Source organism: Macaca thibetana, chromosome 9, assembly GCF_024542745.1.
Source record: "Macaca thibetana thibetana isolate TM-01 chromosome 9, ASM2454274v1, whole genome shotgun sequence".
NCBI lineage: Eukaryota > Metazoa > Chordata > Mammalia > Primates > Cercopithecidae > Macaca > Macaca thibetana.
The window spans coordinates 61,731,179-61,748,525 of record NC_065586.1 but is presented as its reverse complement, the minus strand read 5'-3'; the positions used below and the strand labels follow the sequence as shown (position 1 = coordinate 61,748,525).

At 56.4% G+C, this 17,347-nt stretch overlaps 3 protein-coding genes across 4 annotated transcripts in view; 1 reads left to right on the top strand and 2 right to left on the bottom strand.

Annotated features, from left to right (window-relative positions):
- Positions 1-17,347, bottom strand: part of PCBD1 (pterin-4 alpha-carbinolamine dehydratase 1) — a 1,172,580-nt gene that overhangs the window by 843,607 nt on the left and 311,626 nt on the right. The window lies entirely within an intron of this gene.
- LOC126962500 (cadherin-23-like) overlaps positions 1-17,347 on the top strand; it is a 340,014-nt gene that overhangs the window by 309,777 nt on the left and 12,890 nt on the right. Inside the window, 6 exon segments of the mRNA XM_050803593.1 lie at positions 87-276; positions 612-757; positions 2,964-3,183; positions 4,937-5,089; positions 7,130-7,243; positions 10,537-10,685. Coding sequence (XP_050659550.1) covers positions 87-276; positions 612-757; positions 2,964-3,183; positions 4,937-5,089; positions 7,130-7,243; positions 10,537-10,685 — 972 coding nt within the window.
- C9H10orf105 (chromosome 9 C10orf105 homolog) lies at positions 13,751-15,404 on the bottom strand. Its single transcript, XM_050803687.1, has one exon. It carries the CDS (start codon positions 14,515-14,517, stop codon positions 14,116-14,118), a length of 402 nt encoding a protein of 133 aa, XP_050659644.1. The 5' UTR covers positions 14,518-15,404; the 3' UTR covers positions 13,751-14,115.

Below are 17,347 nucleotides of genomic sequence, written 5' to 3'. Positions count from 1 at the left end.
ACGTCTGAGCTCAGATACCCCCGGCCAGCCCAGAGACACCCTCCCCAGGCGCGGCTCAGTGAAGGGGTCTGCTCCCTCCCTGGCAGGTGGTGGCTGTGGACCCAGACCTGGGGGAGAATGGCACTCTGGTGTACAGCATCCAGCCACCCAACAAGTTCTACAGCCTCAACGGCACCACAGGCAAGATCCGCACCACCCATGCCATGCTGGACCGGGAGAACCCTGACCCCCACGAGGCTGAGCTGATGCGCAAAATCGTCGTCTCTGTCACTGACTGTATGGACCCCTCTCGCCCCTCACAGCCCCCACACCTTAGACTGCGGGCATCCCTGGTGACTGGGTCTCTGGGGGACCTGGGCCCACCCAGGAGGGCTATGTCTGATCACCAAGAGTAGGGTAATACCCACGCCCCAGTTGTGACTCCCAGAGCACCCCGAGGGAACGGAGGGGGCGGGGGAGGCTAGCCGTGAGGCCCAGGCTGCTTCCTGGAGGGGCCACTGGGACGGAGGGCTCTGAATCTGCCACCCTCTCGCCACTTGCCTTCTTCTGTCCGTTTTCTCTTGCACCCATCTTACCCCGTCCTCAGCCCCTTCTCGCCTTGGTCTCCCCAGGTGGCAGGCCCCCTCTGAGAGCCACCAGCAGTGCCACAGTGTTTGTGAACCTCTTGGATCTCAATGACAATGACCCCACCTTTCAGAACCTGCCTTTTGTAGCTGAGGTGCTTGAAGGCACCCCTGCAGGGGTCTCCATCTACCAAGTGAGTCTCTCTCATCTCATTCCTACCAGCCCAGAAGTGGGCAGTGGGTGCCCGAGGGGCCTAGCCCAGGCTGAACACTTTGCAGAGCTGGGGCAGGGGAGGAGCTGGATCTTGAAGGACAGAGGCTCTGGAGATGTGGAGGGAAGTGTGGCAGGAAAGGATAGTGAGATGGGCAAAGGCAGAGGGAGAGAGAGGGAGAGAGGCAAGATGGAATTCTGGAAGTCACGTCCAAGTTTCTCAGGACCTGATTATGGAGGTCTGGCCCAGGAACTTCCATTCCCTAAGCCTGCAGATGGTTCTAGAATACAAAGAAGACCAGATGAGTGTAGCCCTGGGCATCCGCCTCTCCCATGGCTTCCCATAAGCCCCGGATCAGCTCCCTCTACTACAGTGGAGGGGCCTCTCCCCACTTTGCAGGGCTCTAAAGAGACTTGCCCAAGACCCTGTGGCCAAGCAAGGCACGGCCTGATCTTGGGCCTGGCTTCTTTGCCTCTTGTTCCATCATCCTCTGGTCAGGGGGATCCTGAAGGTGCTGGTTTAGGGGAGAGGACATCCAGGGTTTCAAGTCCCTTCAAAACCTCAGCCCTTCAGAGGCCGTTTGGAAACACTGGAGAGCCTTCTGCTTAAGAGCATGGGCTGTGGAGTCCAAACAACAGGAGTGTGGATCCCATCTCCAGCACCAGGGTGCTGTGTGACTTGGAGCAAACTGCTTAACCTCTCTGAGTCTCAGTTTCTCATCCGTGAAATGGAGACAATAATAGTACCTGCCTGGCTGTGCTGTGGGGACTCAGTCAGACACATGTATGAAGCACCCTGGAACTTGGACCCAGGAAACACGGTAGCTGTGGTGATCACTGTGTGTCTGTCACGAGGGCTTATATCAGAGACGCAATGGCCGTATCAGGTTAGCCTGTTCCCATTAGAAGAAGACGGGGTTGTTTCTCAGGATGCCAGAGGGAGTGAGCTTGGTGGTGCCCCATAGGCCCGATGTGCCTCAGTTTCTTCATCTGTAGTAGGAGGTGGTGTTCTTTGGTGGGTCCTCAAACCCCCAGCAGGGGGCGCCACGATCCAGGGAACAGCAGTCGGTCCCCGCCCTCAGACTAGAGGGGAGGCGGGGTGAGAATGAGTCAACCCCCAAACCCAGTTCTCTGGGGGCTCACGGCCGGCGAAGAAAGATGACCACCAATGCAACTTCTGAGTTCATAGAGGAAGGAGCGGGGAGCGTTTAATTTGGAAACTGTCCTCACGTACAGGATGAGGGCCCTCCCTTGAACTGTGGCTCCTTGGTCCCACCTAGGACCTCAGGCTATTCAGATTTCTGCGGGTTGTGCAGAAGAGCCTTCTCCAGGGGAGTAGAGCTGTGTTCAAGTAAAGTAAAAATACTGAGCCCCCTGTCCTGGAAAGCATTCAAGCTGAGTCCAGACACCTCTTGTCCAGTTTGCTGGATATGAAACAGATCAGACGACCTTGATATTGTCTTCCAATCCTGAGAGTCTTGGCTTAATCCCAAACTCTTATTTTAGCTATTATTACACATTTCCCCAAATGCCTTGGATCCACTTCAGTAAAACTTTGTTCAGGGAACTGGGGTCTTGAGTTGGGCAATCTGATCAGGGCTGGAGGTGCAAATGAGAACAGTGTAGGAACTTGGGAGGAGGCTTGCCTGTACATGGCCGCAAACAGCTTTTTTAAAAAATAATAATAACGAAATCCTCAAGTGACTTTTTAAAAAGAACCCTTGATATCATTTTATTTTTGTTGTTGCTGTCTCACAAATCAAAGCAAAGCAGGGGAGGGAAAGCCTGTGGATCCAGCCTTCTATGTGGTTGAACTCCAGATAATGGTGGGGTCCTTAAGCTGGAACAGCTGCTCCAAACCTGGAAGGGCTTCCTAATGGGGAGAGCAGGGACTGAAGGGGGGAAAGCACTGTAGAGACCTGAGCTCTTATTCTAAAAAGTCCCTCTGCCACCCCATCGCCGGCCTCACTTGGTGCATCCGGACGCCTTTCAGCTGACGTGCGACCCCCTTAGAGAGCATCTGGGAGGGTGCCCTGGGGACAGTGGCCTGGCCTAAGGCTTGGAGGGGAGCAGATGTGTTTGGCTGCAGCCAAGTGTGGCTTGGCAGGGAGGAGGGAGCACTTCTTGGGGGAGAAGCACCCGTCCCAGTGTCCCCTCCCCGCCCTCATGCTGCCCCTCCTCGCCCTCAGGTGGTGGCCATCGACCTCGATGAGGGCCTGAACGGCCTGGTGTCCTACCGCATGCCGGTCGGCATGCCCCGCATGGACTTCCTCATCAACAGCAGCAGCGGTGTGGTGGTCACCACCACCGAGCTGGACCGAGAGCGCATCGCCGAGTACCAGCTGCGGGTGGTCGCCAGTGACGCAGGCACGCCCACCAAGAGCTCCACCAGCACGCTCACCATCCACGGTGAGGGCGTGGGGGCTTCTGCTGTGTGCTGTGTGTGGGCACAGGCCTGGGTCAGGGCCAGGGGGAGAGGGAAGCCCATGTCCCCCACTGCTGTCTGCTGGACTTGTAGGCACAGGCTCCCTTGTTAATGAGGCGCCCTCCTCAGCTGGAGCCATTCAACACAGCAGAGCCTTCTCCACACCTGGCCACTGCCTTCAGTGCCCCAGAGCTCAGGGGCAGTGGCCTGGACCTGCTGCCAAGGCCCCGTCACCCCAACCCCTCCTAGCCTCTGATCACAGCAACAGCAGAGAGGGCTTGAGAAGCGGCCGGGACCCTCAGGGTCATGAACAGGCAGGGAGGGTGCAGAGCCCTTTGTCTTCTTTGGAAGGCCAGAGTTTTTGTTTGGGAGACAAAGGAGACCTCCGTCTCCCATGGGTGTGAACCCCTGGGCTGGCAGTGGCAGGGCATCACCCTGGAAGAGAGCAGCTGGGACTCCCAGACTCCCTAAGATCGTCATGCCCCTGGGACTGTCGTGCTCGTTCCCAGTGTCTCTGCCCTCTATTGGTGAAGGGACGGGGTACTGTTTCCACTCTGGATGAATCGTTAATTTTCAGGACAGGATGGGGACATAAGCTGTTGCCAAGGGGCCAGGAATAACCCCAGGAAAATAAGGGCAGAGTTTAACAGGCAAGACATGGCCTGTTCCCAGGCCTGTTCAGTCCCATGCTAGCTCTGCCGGCCTCCGTGGCTTGGCAGGGGGGTGGGGGAGGGAGTAGTCAGCTCAGCACAGGTGCAGACACTGACCCTCTTCAGTTGAGACCTGAGATGGTGAGGATTTCAGAGAGCACGACATTCTCTCTCCCATCGGTCCAAGGCTTGCCTGTGGGTTTCTGGTGCCAGTTTCAGGACCCCCTTCTTGGCCGATGATTGACAGGGAATATGTCCCAGCTTTAAGAGAGGACCCCTGGGGGGCCTTTCTCCAAGCCCCAGCAGAAGTCATAACATCAAACGGGCCCAGCATCTCCCCTGGTGATACCACTTAGAGGAACCCAAGTAGGGTGGGGATCACTTCGCTATGAAGGTTGTCCAAGCCCCATCTGCCGAGGTATAGGGGCCCAGCATGCAGAGCTGAATAAACAAATCCGTAAGGGAAATTAAACCTTATTTCGGGGGTTAGGATTTTCAAAGTGAGCTGCCTTTGCTGAAACTCCATTGCACACTGAGGGTAGATCTTGAGGCTCCAGCTCTCCACTCTGCCACTGTGTGACTTTGGACAAGTCACTCAGCTGCTCTGAGCTTCCACTTCCTCAGCTCCACAGTGTATGTAATAATGCCTGCCTCCTAGGGTGCTCGGAGGGCTGCCTGTAGTCCTGTACGGGAAGCACTCAGCATGGGCTTGGCATGCTGGACAAGCTCGTAAATGGTCACTGTCGTCCTCGTTGTCATGATTGTCCGTGTTGTCATGGTCGTTGTTAGGCGCATACTGGAGAGAGGTTCTAAGGTTTTCTCTCCTCCCTTAGCTGAGCAGCAATAAGCCCCCAGGGCACAGGGACAGCGGGAGGGTCTGGAGCACTGGTGGGTTTGGTCCTGGCCCCGGTGGGCATGGGAGGCCCTGGGCTCACGGCCAGGAGGTGTTGACACAGATGCCACTTGGAGCCCGTGACTCCCTTGGGAATTTGTTCCCTACTTGGTCTGGGGCTGGAGCCGCTGCTCTGGAGCTGGGTCGTCTGCAGCAGAAGCCAGGCCTAGCCCCGGCGCCCATTCTGCCCCGCAGTGCTGGATGTGAACGACGAGATGCCCACCTTCTTCCCGGCCGTGTACAACGTGTCCGTGTCCGAGGATGTGCCGCGCGAGTTCCGAGTGGTCTGGCTGAACTGCACAGACAACGACGTGGGCCTCAATGCCGAGCTCAGCTATTTCATCACAGGTGCTGTCCCCGCCTCCGCCTACCTGTGCAGGCCTCTTGGGGCCCTGCCCCACCCCTCCCAGATGGACTAGGTGGGGGCAGGTGAGGGTGGAAAAGAGGTCAGGGCTCTACTGTGGGGCTTTAACCCCTGTTGGTGCCTCCCGAAGATTTGCTCCTGGCTCTCTCCCAAGGGCTTTGCAGCCAGATCACTCTGGATTGGCTCCCTGGGGACCTCCTGAACCAGTTGCTTGCAGGGATGGGGAGCATCTACCAAGGTTCATTCTAGAGGGAGGTGAGGCCCCATGATTCCTAGGGAGGAGCCCTGAGCTGCACTCCCTGCCCCAAGTATGGGTGGCAGAGCAGTGACTGGAGGAATGTGGCCTCATCCTTCCTTGGGGACCCGTTACTCAGGAGAATTCCCATCTGTTTAGAGGCAGATGGTTTTGATCTCCCTAAATGAAATGGTTTTAGCTCAAAAATGTTGACTGGCTGTTGCCTGCAGAGCTATGGCCACAGATGATGAGGCCATGTCCTGGCTCACAGGGGAAAGTGAACCGCGATGGATTAGTGATGTGTGCCACGGTGATAGGATTGGTAGGTGGTGGCACACATCCCATGGATTTGCCATTCCTGGATGAGAACACAGCTTCTTAGCCTCCCTGACACACGAGAGGTGCTGGGACACATGGGGGTGCAGTCTTCCCCGTTCCTCAACCCTCCTTGGCCCTTTTACCAACTCAGTCTTCTCTCTGTCCATCACCTGCCTACCAACACACATGTTGCCTCTGCATATGTGTGCCTGTACACATGAGCAGGGCACACACCAGCCTCCCAATGCCCCCCCGTGAAGCAAGGAAGGCCGGCTCACAGCCCATCTGTGGCTCTGCTGCGGCCAATGTGACCTCCCAGCCCTCAGCCCTCCCTTTCTTCCCTCGCCTCCCTGAAGGGGCCCAGCATCCTCAGGCCTACTCCTCACACTCTGGCCCTCAAGTCGGCCCTAGGGAGGGCTTAGTTGCCAAGACCCCTCACATGGCACCAGCTCCGTGGCTCCACTGCCTGCACTTCTTTCGTCCTAGTTCTGCCCTGGGCTCCCTGGGAGCCAGAGTGTGTCCCTTGCCGATGGTACTTCAGACACTGGGGAGCACTGGAGGTCTGGGGGTCAGAATGCTTTCTCCAGGGGCAAACCAGCAAGGACGGGGGAGCACCTGGCAGCCCGCAGGATGACTCTTCAGCACCCCAAAGTGGTGGGCTCCTGCCGACTGCCCAGAGCCCTCCTGGATTCTCAGTGTGCTTTTTGCAAGGAGCTGAGCCCAGTCCTGCCCAAGCTTACCACAAAGCTGGTGCCATGGCGCCCTCTGCTGCCCAGAACACCACACTGCTCGCCAGCTGGCAGGGGAGGGGTCTCCACACTATTCTGGGAGTTCTTTGCTGACTCCCGTCCACCCCAAGAGGAGACCCTCACACTTCCCACCTGTCCCAGAACTCAAGGAGACTCTAATCCCTGTCTCCTGTATGCCTGCCTTGACTCCTCCCTCTGTGGAGCCTCCATGTCCCCACTCAGGGAGCTTCGATCCTCAGCCCATCTCACCTCCGAGATGAGGGGCCTGGGGGATGCCCAGCCAACCCCAGAGTTCTCAGCCGCATATCCAAGCCCCTACGCAGGTTAGCTGCTCAGATGCTTCTGCAGGACAGGCCGGGAGCAGAGGAGTGAAGGACACGCCCAGGGACCCACACACGGAGAAACCCAGGGTGGCACAGGCACACTGCCGAGCGAGGGGTTCTCCTCTGTGAAGTGGAGGCTAAATGAAGTGGTCTGCATGAAGTGCCTGTAAACAGGAGGTGCTTCATGAAGGTTAGGAAACGATTCCAGGCATCTGGCGCCCCCACTGAGCCCATCCAGGCTGCACCCGCATCAGAGCACCTCAGGCAGGGCTGAATCGGCAGCACAGTCTCCCACTCCTGAACTCACCAGGGCAGGTCCCAGCTCAGGAGCAGAGCCCCCGCTTCTCCTGGCTGGGAGCTCTGTTTCCCAGCCGGAAGCTTCCTGTCCTTCACCCACAGGTGGCAACGTGGATGGGAAGTTCAGCGTGGGTTACCGCGATGCCGTTGTGAGAACCGTGGTGAGCCTGGACCGGGAGACCACAGCCGCCTACATGCTCATCCTGGAGGCCATCGGTATGCACCAGCCCCTCACCCACCAACACAGTGATCTGGGCCGAGTTCACACTGAGTGCCTCCCAGAAGCCGGCCTTTTGCTAAAGGCTGAACTCTGCCCCGATGCCAGTGGAGAAAGGGCCACCAGACATTCACCAAACATTACTGAGCACTTGTCAGGCATGAGGCTCACTGTGTGGTGCTACATGCGAGACTTTAGGATGGTAAGGTGGGAGCTGCATGGGAGACCCACGTGTGGACAAATTACTGCAAATCCAGGCAAGCCAGCAGGAAGGGGAAAGGATGACATAAAAGTATCAGGCAGTGGTGCAGACACGGAGAGGGAGAGGTCATGGGAGGCTTCCTGGAGGAATCGACATCTGGGAGTGCCTTTGAGTGAGTTAGGACCCTTTCAGCTGCAAATTTTAAAATAAAATAAACTGACTTCAGCAATATGGGCTCACAAAATCAGTCCACTGGGAGATGGAGCTTCCGGTATGACTGGATTCAGGGCTCAGGTGACACCTCAGGCTTCAGTCTCTGCATTGGTGGCGCTGCCTCCTGTGTGTTGATGTATTAGTCTGTTTTCACGCTGCTGATAAAGACATACCCGAGACTGGGTAATTTATACAGGAAAAAGGGTTTAATGGGTCTTACGGTTCCACGTGGCTGGAGAGGCCTCACAACCATGGCAGAAGGCAAGGAGGAGCAAGTCCCGTCTTACACGGATGGCAGCAGGGAAAAAGAGAATGAGGAAGATGCAAAAGAAGAAACCCCTGAGAAAACCATCAGATCTCATGAGACTTATTCACTCCCACGAGTACAGTATAGGGGAAACCGCCCCCATGATTCAATTATCTCCCACTGGCTCCCTCCCACAACACGTGGAAATTATGGGAATATCATTTACGTTGAGATCTGGGTGGGGACACAAAGCCGAACCATATCAGTTGGTGTTATTCTTCAGCTCACATGGTGGCAGGTCATTGCCCCAGCCTCACCTGTACACATTCTCAGGTTCAAGTGCAGCAGCAGGGAAGACAGCACTTGTCTCTTTCCCCTCCCTGGCAGAAGCCCTCAGGTCAGCTCTAGATAGATCCATTCTGCCATAGTGCCTATTCCTGAGCCCCTCACTGTGGCCAGGGAAGTGAGATGTGCTGATTACTTAGGCCTAAGTCACATGCCCATCCTTGGAGCTGGGGGCAGTCCTACCTACCCAGCATTCCAGGCCTCAGAGCCTGGAAGGGAGGGTCCACAGGGGGACATTCAGGACATGGCCTTCCCAGGGGAGCACAGGGCAGTGCTCATGGACAAAAACAAGGGGTGCCCACTGCAGCCTTGGAGGCCACATAAGGTTTCAGTACATGAAGAAGCAGGGAGGGCATTTCAGACAGAGGCACCAGCCCATGAAAGAGCCTGGAGGTGGGAAAGTGCCCTGTGTGCGTCAGCACATGTGCATACACTGCAGCTGGCCATGGAGTGGCCCACACTGGGGAAGGGGAGGCTGTGATCAGGCAGGGCCATGTGTGAAGGCCTAAACATTGGCCAAGAAGTTTAGTCTTCGGTCTCTGGGCAGCAGGGAACCCTTGAGGGCCCCAGAGGGGAAGAGTGGTAGGATGAGGCCTGTGCCACCAGGTGCCCCTGGTCCTCCCAGGAAGTTTGCAGTAGCTAAGTAAGAAGGGAATGAATTCTCTGGGCCTCACTCTTTCCAGCCATCCGTCCCTTCCCAGCCTGCCCATGCCCAGAAGCCTCTGCCCTCTGCCCTGCTCTCCTCCCCTCTTGGAATGGCCACCCACCCTCTGGAGACTTGTTATCACCCCTGAGTCCAGCCTGCACGTTGGGCATTGGCTGGCAGGAGGAGAGGGCTTCCGCCAGCCTTCCAGGGAGCCTCCCCCACACACACCAGTCCCAGCCAGAGCAATAAGCCAGCCCCCAAGGGTGGTGGGAGGCTAGTCTGGAGAGGAGCTTTGGAGGGTGAGAAGACCTACCTCCAGTGAGCGACAGCACAGCCACATATGGTCAGCTGGCCTGGGAAGAAGCATGGAGTCACCCTAGGCCTCCAGCCTACTCCAGCTGCCTGCACTCCCCGCTGGGGTGACTACTTTTGTCTGGACATGCAGCACTGGTTACAAGCTCCTTCCTCCAGGGAGGACAACTCAAGAGCTGCCCCGGGGCTGAGTGAGTGCCCCATCCTCACCACCTCCCAGCCCTGGGAGGTTCCTGCTGGGAACTGGACGGACACAGTCTCCGGGTACCTTAGGCTTAGATCCCAAGCAAAACCCGTGTCCCTGAATGCGGAGGGGATGTTTGTTTGACCTATCCAATATTTTATAAAGAATGACCATTAGTTGTGAACATTTAAAGATCAGGAGATTTTATTTAAAAGCTCAGATGTTCAATTTCTCAAGAGAAATCAGAAGATCTGGTGTCCCTGGGCCCACATTCTACCTGTCAGCTATGGACTGGGGTGGAGCACAGCTGCCCCTCGAGCAGGGGCCCATCCAGGTGTTTGGCCCGGGTGCTGTACCCGCCAGTCCCTGAGAGCAGTTGGCTTTTTGCTCTTAGTACCTGTATCTGCATCCTAAATTTGCCACGACAAACTACCACAAACTTAAAACAGCAGAAGTGTATTCTCTCCTGGTTGTCGAGGCCAGAAGTTAGAAATTAAGGTGTTGGCAGGGTCATGCGTCCTCCAAAGGCTCTAGGGAGAATCAGTCCTAGACTCTCCCAGTTTCTGGAGTTGCTAGGCCTTCGGTGGCTTGTGGTAGCATCACTTCAGCCTCTGCCTCCATCTGCATGTGGCCTCCTCCTCTCTGTCTCAAATCTCCCTCTGCCTTTCTCTTACAAGGACACTTGCCATTGGGTTTATGGGCCACCCAGATCGCCCAGGATGATCACTTCTCAAGACCCTTAACATAATTACATTTTCAAAGGCCTTTTTTCCCAAATAAATTAACCTTCACAGGTTCCCAGGGATTTAACATGGGTCTGTTTTTTGGGAGCCATCATTCAATCCACTCGAGTGCCTCAGTTACCTCCTCTGTAAAATGGGGATGACAGTAAAGTGCCTGCTTTGTGGGTTGCTGTGAGGACTGAATGGGTTAGAAGAATGGCTGGCACATGGTGTTATCTAAGTATTAGATACTGTTAGTGTTATTCCTAAGCTAAAAAGGAAGTCACCCCTTGCAAAGGCTAGGGCAGATGGGGTGGAACGGGGCACCTCTCTGGCTGGTGCCCAGGAGTGTGCAAAGGCGCAGGAAGCGTGTCCCTCTCTCAGGCAGCTGCTAACACCTGTCTTCCTTCAACTCCCACAGACAACGGCCCTGTAGGGAAGCGGCACACAGGCACAGCCACCGTGTTCGTCACTGTCCTGGACGTGAATGACAACCGGCCCATCTTTCTGCAGAGCAGCTATGAGGCCAGCGTCCCCGAGGACATCCCGGAAGGCCACAGCATTGTGCAGGCAGGTGGCCCGTGGCTTCTGGGGCAAGTGGTGGGCTGGGGGAGGTGGGGCCACACACAGCCCTGAGGGCACATGCTCAGTGGCACCAGAGGCGGAAGCAGGTAGGGGCCCAGGGTGGGTCTGCTGCTCTGGAAGGTGCTGTGGGGAAAGGGGAACCCAGGCCCCCTCCCATCCCAGAGAGTCTGGGCCCCCAGGTTGCAGAGCTGAGGATAGGGCTCTGGCTCCCCACAAACAGAAGGAAGCCTTGGCCTCCCCCTCCATATCTCCTGCCCCACCCAGAAGGGCCTTTCAGTGTAGGGGGGAGAAGGAGATGTCACAATTTCCCGGAAAGGAGTTGAGGAGAGAGCCAGGGCCCAGCAAGGCCCAGAACAGAGCTGCTTTCACAGAGCCCTTGGCCGAGGCTCCCCTCTTGGGAAGTAAACAGGCACAAGAAGAAAGGGCTCCTTTGCCCAGGGAGCAGGCACAACAGCTCCAAGACTCAGAGGGAGAGAGGGGAGGACCCTGAAAACGATTTGGGTGCCCCCCAACCTCTGCCCAGAGGCCTCAGTTGCTGGGTGGGGAGGAAGGCCCGGAATGAATGAATCTGTTTACCAGCTATGGGATTTCCGACTCGGAGGCTGAGCCAAACAGCGAATCTGGGCCTGCCCACTGGGGCAGGCTCCTGGGCTTGGGAGGGACAGAAGCGTGGGAGGCTGGCAATGCTCCCCTCCCTGCATCAGGACCAGGAGGAGGGCAGGAAAGGGCTGGGGAGCAGGGAGCTGACTCCCAGAAACACAGAGAGCCCAGAAAGCCCTGGGGATTTGCGAGAGTGTGGTGGCTAGCTCCAGAAGGAGGAAGGAGAGGGTTCTCTCGATCAGGGCCTCAGCTTGTAAGGACTTGGAGTGTAACCCCCTGGCCTGGTACCTGAAACCCAATTGAAAGCCCCTCCCCCTCCTGGGCTTTTCCTTCTTCAGGCCTCAGGGCAGCCTCACCCCCTACCCCAACCTCCAGGAAGAGAGTGCCTAGTGGCCAGCAGGGCCTGCTGGTGGGGTGGATGGCTACAGGCTGAATCCAGCCTGGGATGTGCAGGGAGGCCCCAGGGGAAGCAAACCAGGAAGAGGTTACTCAGTCGGAAGGGAGAAAGGAGCAAAACCCTTAGGGACGAGGCCTGCCCCACCTTCTAAATAGAAACCAAAGACTCGGTTTCTATTCACACAATACTACTCCTACTGAAATCCTAGAGCCAGCGAGTTAATACAGGGCCGCGCTGATTTCTCCCATTTCTCAGGGAGAAATGCAGGGTCTCAGGATGACTTCTCCAAGGTCCTCTTAGTAAGTTTCTTGTGGCCGGGCGCGGTAGCTCAAGCCTGTAATCCCAGCACTTTGGGAGGCCGAGGCGGGCGGATCACAAGGTCAGGAGATCGAGACCACAGTGAAACCCCGTCTCTACTAAAAATACAAAAAAAATTAGCCGGGCTCGGTGGCGGGCGCCTGTAGTCCCAGCTACTCAGGAGGCTGAGGCAGGAGAATGGTGGGAACCCGGGAGGCGGAGCTTGCAGTGAGCCGAGATCGCGCCACTGCACTCCAGCCTGGGCAACAGCGTGAGACTCCGTCTCAAAAAAAAAAAAAAAAAAAAAAAAAAAAAAGTAAGTTTCTTGTGAAGCTGGACTCACTTTTTGAGATCAGATTGACTTGGAAGGGACAGTGGGCTTCTCCAGTAGGGCCTTCTTGGAGAGAAATCTTTCTAGGGGCATCTGAGGGAAGATGAGGCTCTGTGTTGTGCCGGCTCCCACCAGGACTCCTGCCTCAGAGGGTGGGGACACCCCCAGGCTGGGCCACTCTTCACTCTGTACACAGAAACCTCATACTTCTGTGCACAGAACTGGGGAGTCAAAGTGAGAGGCTGGACAAGGTCTGGCTCTCTGCAAGCTCCCAAGCTGGTAGGAAAGAGAAGGCATAGACAAGAAGGACCCATGCTGCCAAGAGAATATTCCTTGTCCTCCCCAAGAGAGGTAGGAGACAGTAGGGGCGGCTCCAGACAAGAGGGCTTCACGGAGTGGGTATATGTGAAGCATAAGCCACAGTTAGTGGGTGACAGGTTGTTCAGTTTTCCTGGAGTTTTGGATCAAGATGAGGCTAGAAAGGTTCACTGGAGCCAGCTCCCAGGGGGCACTGCACGCTGGGCTGAGGAGCTTTGGCTATGTCCATTTGGCACTAGGGAGCCAGTGAAGGTTTTGGAGCTGGGGAGTGGCAAGCCAGAGCTCACTCCTTGGGAAGACTTGGCTGGCTGCGTGGGTCACAGCAGGATGGGGGTGGGGCAGCTTTGTGATGGGATCCTGGCCAGCTGACTGGGACAGGAGCTGGGCAGCCCAGGTCCTCCCTCTGCCCACCCTTCAAATTTGGGACCTGACCAAAATATTTAACCCTGGCGTTGGGGTGAGAGGTCAAGGGTTTGGGATTCTGAGAAGCCCATCCTGGGGTGGGACTGCTTTGACAGGTAGTCAGCAAAGCACTCACCAAAACCATAGATAGCATCCCTAGTGTGGGCCGGATCCGAGACCCCACAGCTGTCCTGGAGAGATCTAGACCATCCCACCCTCAAGGAGGCCGCTGCTTTCCCTGGGTGAGGTGTGGAGCTGCTGTGAGCTGTCCTCCTCCAAGCCCCGGTGGCATCACCTCCAGCTGCTGGAAGTGCCTGCCTCTTGCCACTCTGTCACAGCACCCGCTCTGGCCTCTGAAGGGAGCCTCCTTGTTTATCCTCAGTCCTTCCTGATCGATCCTAACGTGGGTGCCTGAAGAGGGGCCACCAAGATGGCTGCCAAGACCGTGCTTGGAGAGCCCCGCTTGCTCCTCCTCCCAGCCGGCACCCAGGCATCTGATCCACCAGGAGGGAGGCAGCTGCTCCCACAGGCAGCGCCAGGCAGATGCTGGCAGCATCCAGGAAACCCAAGGAAGGCAGCCCCGAGGTTTTGCTCCAGCACTGGGCCAGCACAGATGGCAGGACAGTGCCTTGGCCCTGGTGTAGGCTGAGCATTTCACTTAGCTAAAGAAAACCTTTGCCATTTGGCAACTTCTCCAAGCTGGGCTTTGGCACGTGGAGGGCAAGGCTTCTGTGGCGAGTGAGGGTGCTGATTCTAGGAGGTGGTTACAAGCCCTAGGTTGTACCCTGTGGAGCCTCAGGCCAAAGGCCCAGATGACCACGAGTGCTCATCTCTTGACCAGAAGTCTTTCATCAGGCAGCAGCTAGGGGGTCTGCAGAGAGGAAGGTGGTCTTCTGAGGATCATCTTTAGGGAAGGGCACTGGCCTGGGCATGCAAGGAGCTTCAGGGGTGAGTGTGTGGCACGGGCTGCTTGGGCCACTGTCTTTCTGCAGCCTGCAGCACCGGTCTCTGAAGCAGGAGGATCTACAGGTAGACCTGGGGGGCGTGGGGGCATGTGTGTGGACACCCCGTCACATCTTGGTAGACTCCGTGCAGTTACAGTGGCCGCGGTGGTCGTCAGGGCCCGGCAGGGGCCGTCGAGGGGCGGTGGGCCGGCCGCGGCGGAAGCTGTGCAGGGAGAGGCGCAGGGAGCCCAGGCGCTTCCAGAGCTGGAGCTGGGGCTCACTGGGGCTCCCGGGGTGGTGGGGCATGCACTCGCGAGCCCTGCGGCGGCTCGGGTCCAGCGCGGCCGGCTTGCAGAGCGTCATGAACAGCAGACAGGTGGCCAGCAGGAGGAAGATGCAGGCCAGGGCAATGAGCATGGGGAGGGGGTCAGTTGCCTCTGCAAGGGTCCCAGGAGTGACGGGAGCTGAGAGAAAGGCGAGGGGGCTGATGGTTGGGGAGCTGTCGAGGCTGGGGCCCTCTGTGCTCATGGCTCCTGCAACAGCAACAGGACAGAAGCTCAAAGCCAGATCAGCTGGACCCAGGGCAGCGGGTGTGGGGGAGACTTACCTAGGGAACATGGATGGGGTGAGGCACTGTTAAACTGGACAGCATCATACCCACATCACAGGTTAGGACAGCGAGGTCCAGAGACATGACAAGTCTAAGCGCACACACAGCTGAGCAGTGATGGAGCTGGGCCCAAGCTCAAGCCCTCTTCCTGCTCCACCCCTGCCCATCTGACATGGAGACAAGAGGGCAGTGCCTGTCCGCATTTTCACATCAATCCTCGTGGATCATCACAGGGTCTTAGGCCTGGAAACTTGGGACCAACTCCGTCAATAACTTGCTCTGTGGCCAGCAGCGAGTTATGGATGGTAAGAGGCTACAGCTGCCAGGGTCCCTAGCAGTTATCTAATGCTCAAGCTGCAAACTGGGGGCCCACAGGTGTGTTTAGTTGGGTCCTTGCCGTGTTTTTATCAATTTAATTGTGAGTATTTTCAAAATAATAACAGATTTCACAAAAATATCTGGGTGCCTGAACTCCCTTGAAATGTCAGAATTTCACCACTGGCACTGGCCCATGTTCCTGCCTCATCCCCGTGTCTGGGGTTGAGCAGCCACTGCCCCTGTAGACAGGGCACTGACCTCCCACTCCCCACACTCCCCACAGGCCCACCACAGACCTTATTTCACCTGCCTGGCCCTGTAGGGATTCCTGTGGCTGCTTCCCAATGCAGTCCAACTTGCTCCCATGACAGGTGGAAAACTGAGGTCCAAAGAGGGGATTTGGCATTAGGGAGCCAGTGAAGGTTTTAGAGGTGGGGAGTGACAAGCCAGAGCTCACTCCTTGGGAAGGCTTGGCTGGCTGCATTGTGGGTCACAGCAGGGTGGGGTGGGGCAGCTTGGTGGTGGGAAGGCCAAGGCCATATTGTGAGCCAGCGGCCGAGTAAAGGCCAGAAGCAGGTCTCTTGACTCCTGGCCCCACGGCCTTGCCACCCCTCTGGCCCCTAACCCTTTCTGAGCTCAGTGAACTGCTCTGGGAACAGGTGGGAAATACACCCACAAGGAGTTGACAAGGGGGCTGGAAACCCCCCAGGGACATCATGCACCTGACAGGGCATTTTCATTCCCACCGAAGATCATCCCATTAGATGCAGTGCAGCAGATGGTCCTTGTTGATGGAAAACCAGGCTGAGCTTTTGGCTCAGTATGTCTAGGGTGATAAAAACGCTCACAGAGCCTGGCCGGCAGATAACGCATGGCCAGAGGGTACAGATGAGCAGCGCCACCTGGAGAGCACCGACTGGGCCCTCTCGAGGAAGTGGACGAGCCTCAGCCCAGACCCACGGTGCCAGTGCTGGAGTGCAGGCCCAGTGTGGGCAGCTCTGTCAATTTCCCAAGAGAAGCCAGAAATCTGGATTTTTTTAAGGCAAACATTCTAGACGTTTAAATGTTGGCAGCTAATTCAAACTTGTTGAAGGCAAGAAAGAAGAGAGGTGGGGTGGGGGAGAACACAGCAAAAGCCAAATAAACTTGATTTCAAAATAATGTGAAATGAATTTTCAAATATTTGAAACACTCCATAGGCCAAACCAAACACATAAGCAGAGGACGTCCAGCCTGCAGGTCAGCATATGTGATCTTTAAATTCTACTGACGTGGACAAGCAATCCCAGGGGTTCTGATAAAAAGTCATGATTTCCCTTTGACCTTGGGGTCTTTCCTTTTCATGAGGGTGGAGGATAGCAGATTTTCCTCCTTCCCAACTTGCAGCTTAGATAGCAGATGAGTTTCTAGCACGGAAGATCAGGAGGAGGAAAGGCGTCAGGTCACGCTCAGAGAAGCCCTGCCATAGGTAGCGGGGAGGGGAGCGGGCCACCTAGTCCCCCACCCGAGGGACTCCTGTCCCTACCCCGGGCACTCACCAGCAGTCGCAGGACCTCACTCCTGGCTCCCCGTGCCCAGTCGACTGAGGGCATGCAGAGCACCCCACCTCCTACCCACTCCCCACCACAACCCCTCCCAGTGCTTCCAGGCAGAAAACGACCCCTCCCAGCGCCCGGCTGGAAAGTGTGATGCCCGTCTAGCTGCCCAGGGCCTCCGCCTTTGCGGCATCAGGCCTAGAGAGCACTCTGGCTGGGCAGCTGTGCATGGGTTGGTCTTTCCTTGAGTCTGAGCAGGGAGGAGGGACAGGGTGTGCTCACTGCCCACTGTCGTGGGGAGAAAATCAGCCATCCCTCTCTTCTACCCTGGACGATGCTTGGCCGGGAATAAGAAAACGGCAGCCTGAAATGGGGAATGCCTCAATCCTACTAGTTCTAATGATATTTCAAGGCCTTCAAAGGAATCTGGAGACCCTACTGGGTTAGCAAAGAGGATCCAAGCTTCAGGCCTTGGGACCTGCTTTAATAAAAAAATAAGTGAGGCCAGGCGTGTTGGCTCACGCCTGTAATCCCAGCACTTTGGGAGGCCAAGGCAGGAGGTTCACTTGAGCCCAGGAGTTTGAGAACAGCTTGGGCAACATAGTGAGACATCATTTCTAAAAAAAAAAAAAAAATTTTAATTAGCCAGGTGTTGTGGTATGTGCCTGTGGCCCCAGCTACTCAGGAGGCTAAGGCAGAAGGATCATTTGAACCCAAAAGTTTGAGGCTACAGTGAGCTAGATTCATGCCACTGCACTACAGCCTGAGCGACAGAGCAACACTCTGTCTCAAAAAAAAAAAAAAGTTAAGTGGAGTTGTAATTAGCATCTGAGTAGTTCCTGTGGCAACGATCCTAAGTGCTTGAAAACAACATGACACCCTTCCTGGAGCACGA

Coding starts and splice junctions, on each gene's coding strand:
- C9H10orf105 (XM_050803687.1), bottom strand. CDS start 14,517: ATGAGCACAGAGGGCCCCAGCCTCGACAGCTCCCCAACCATCAGCCCC.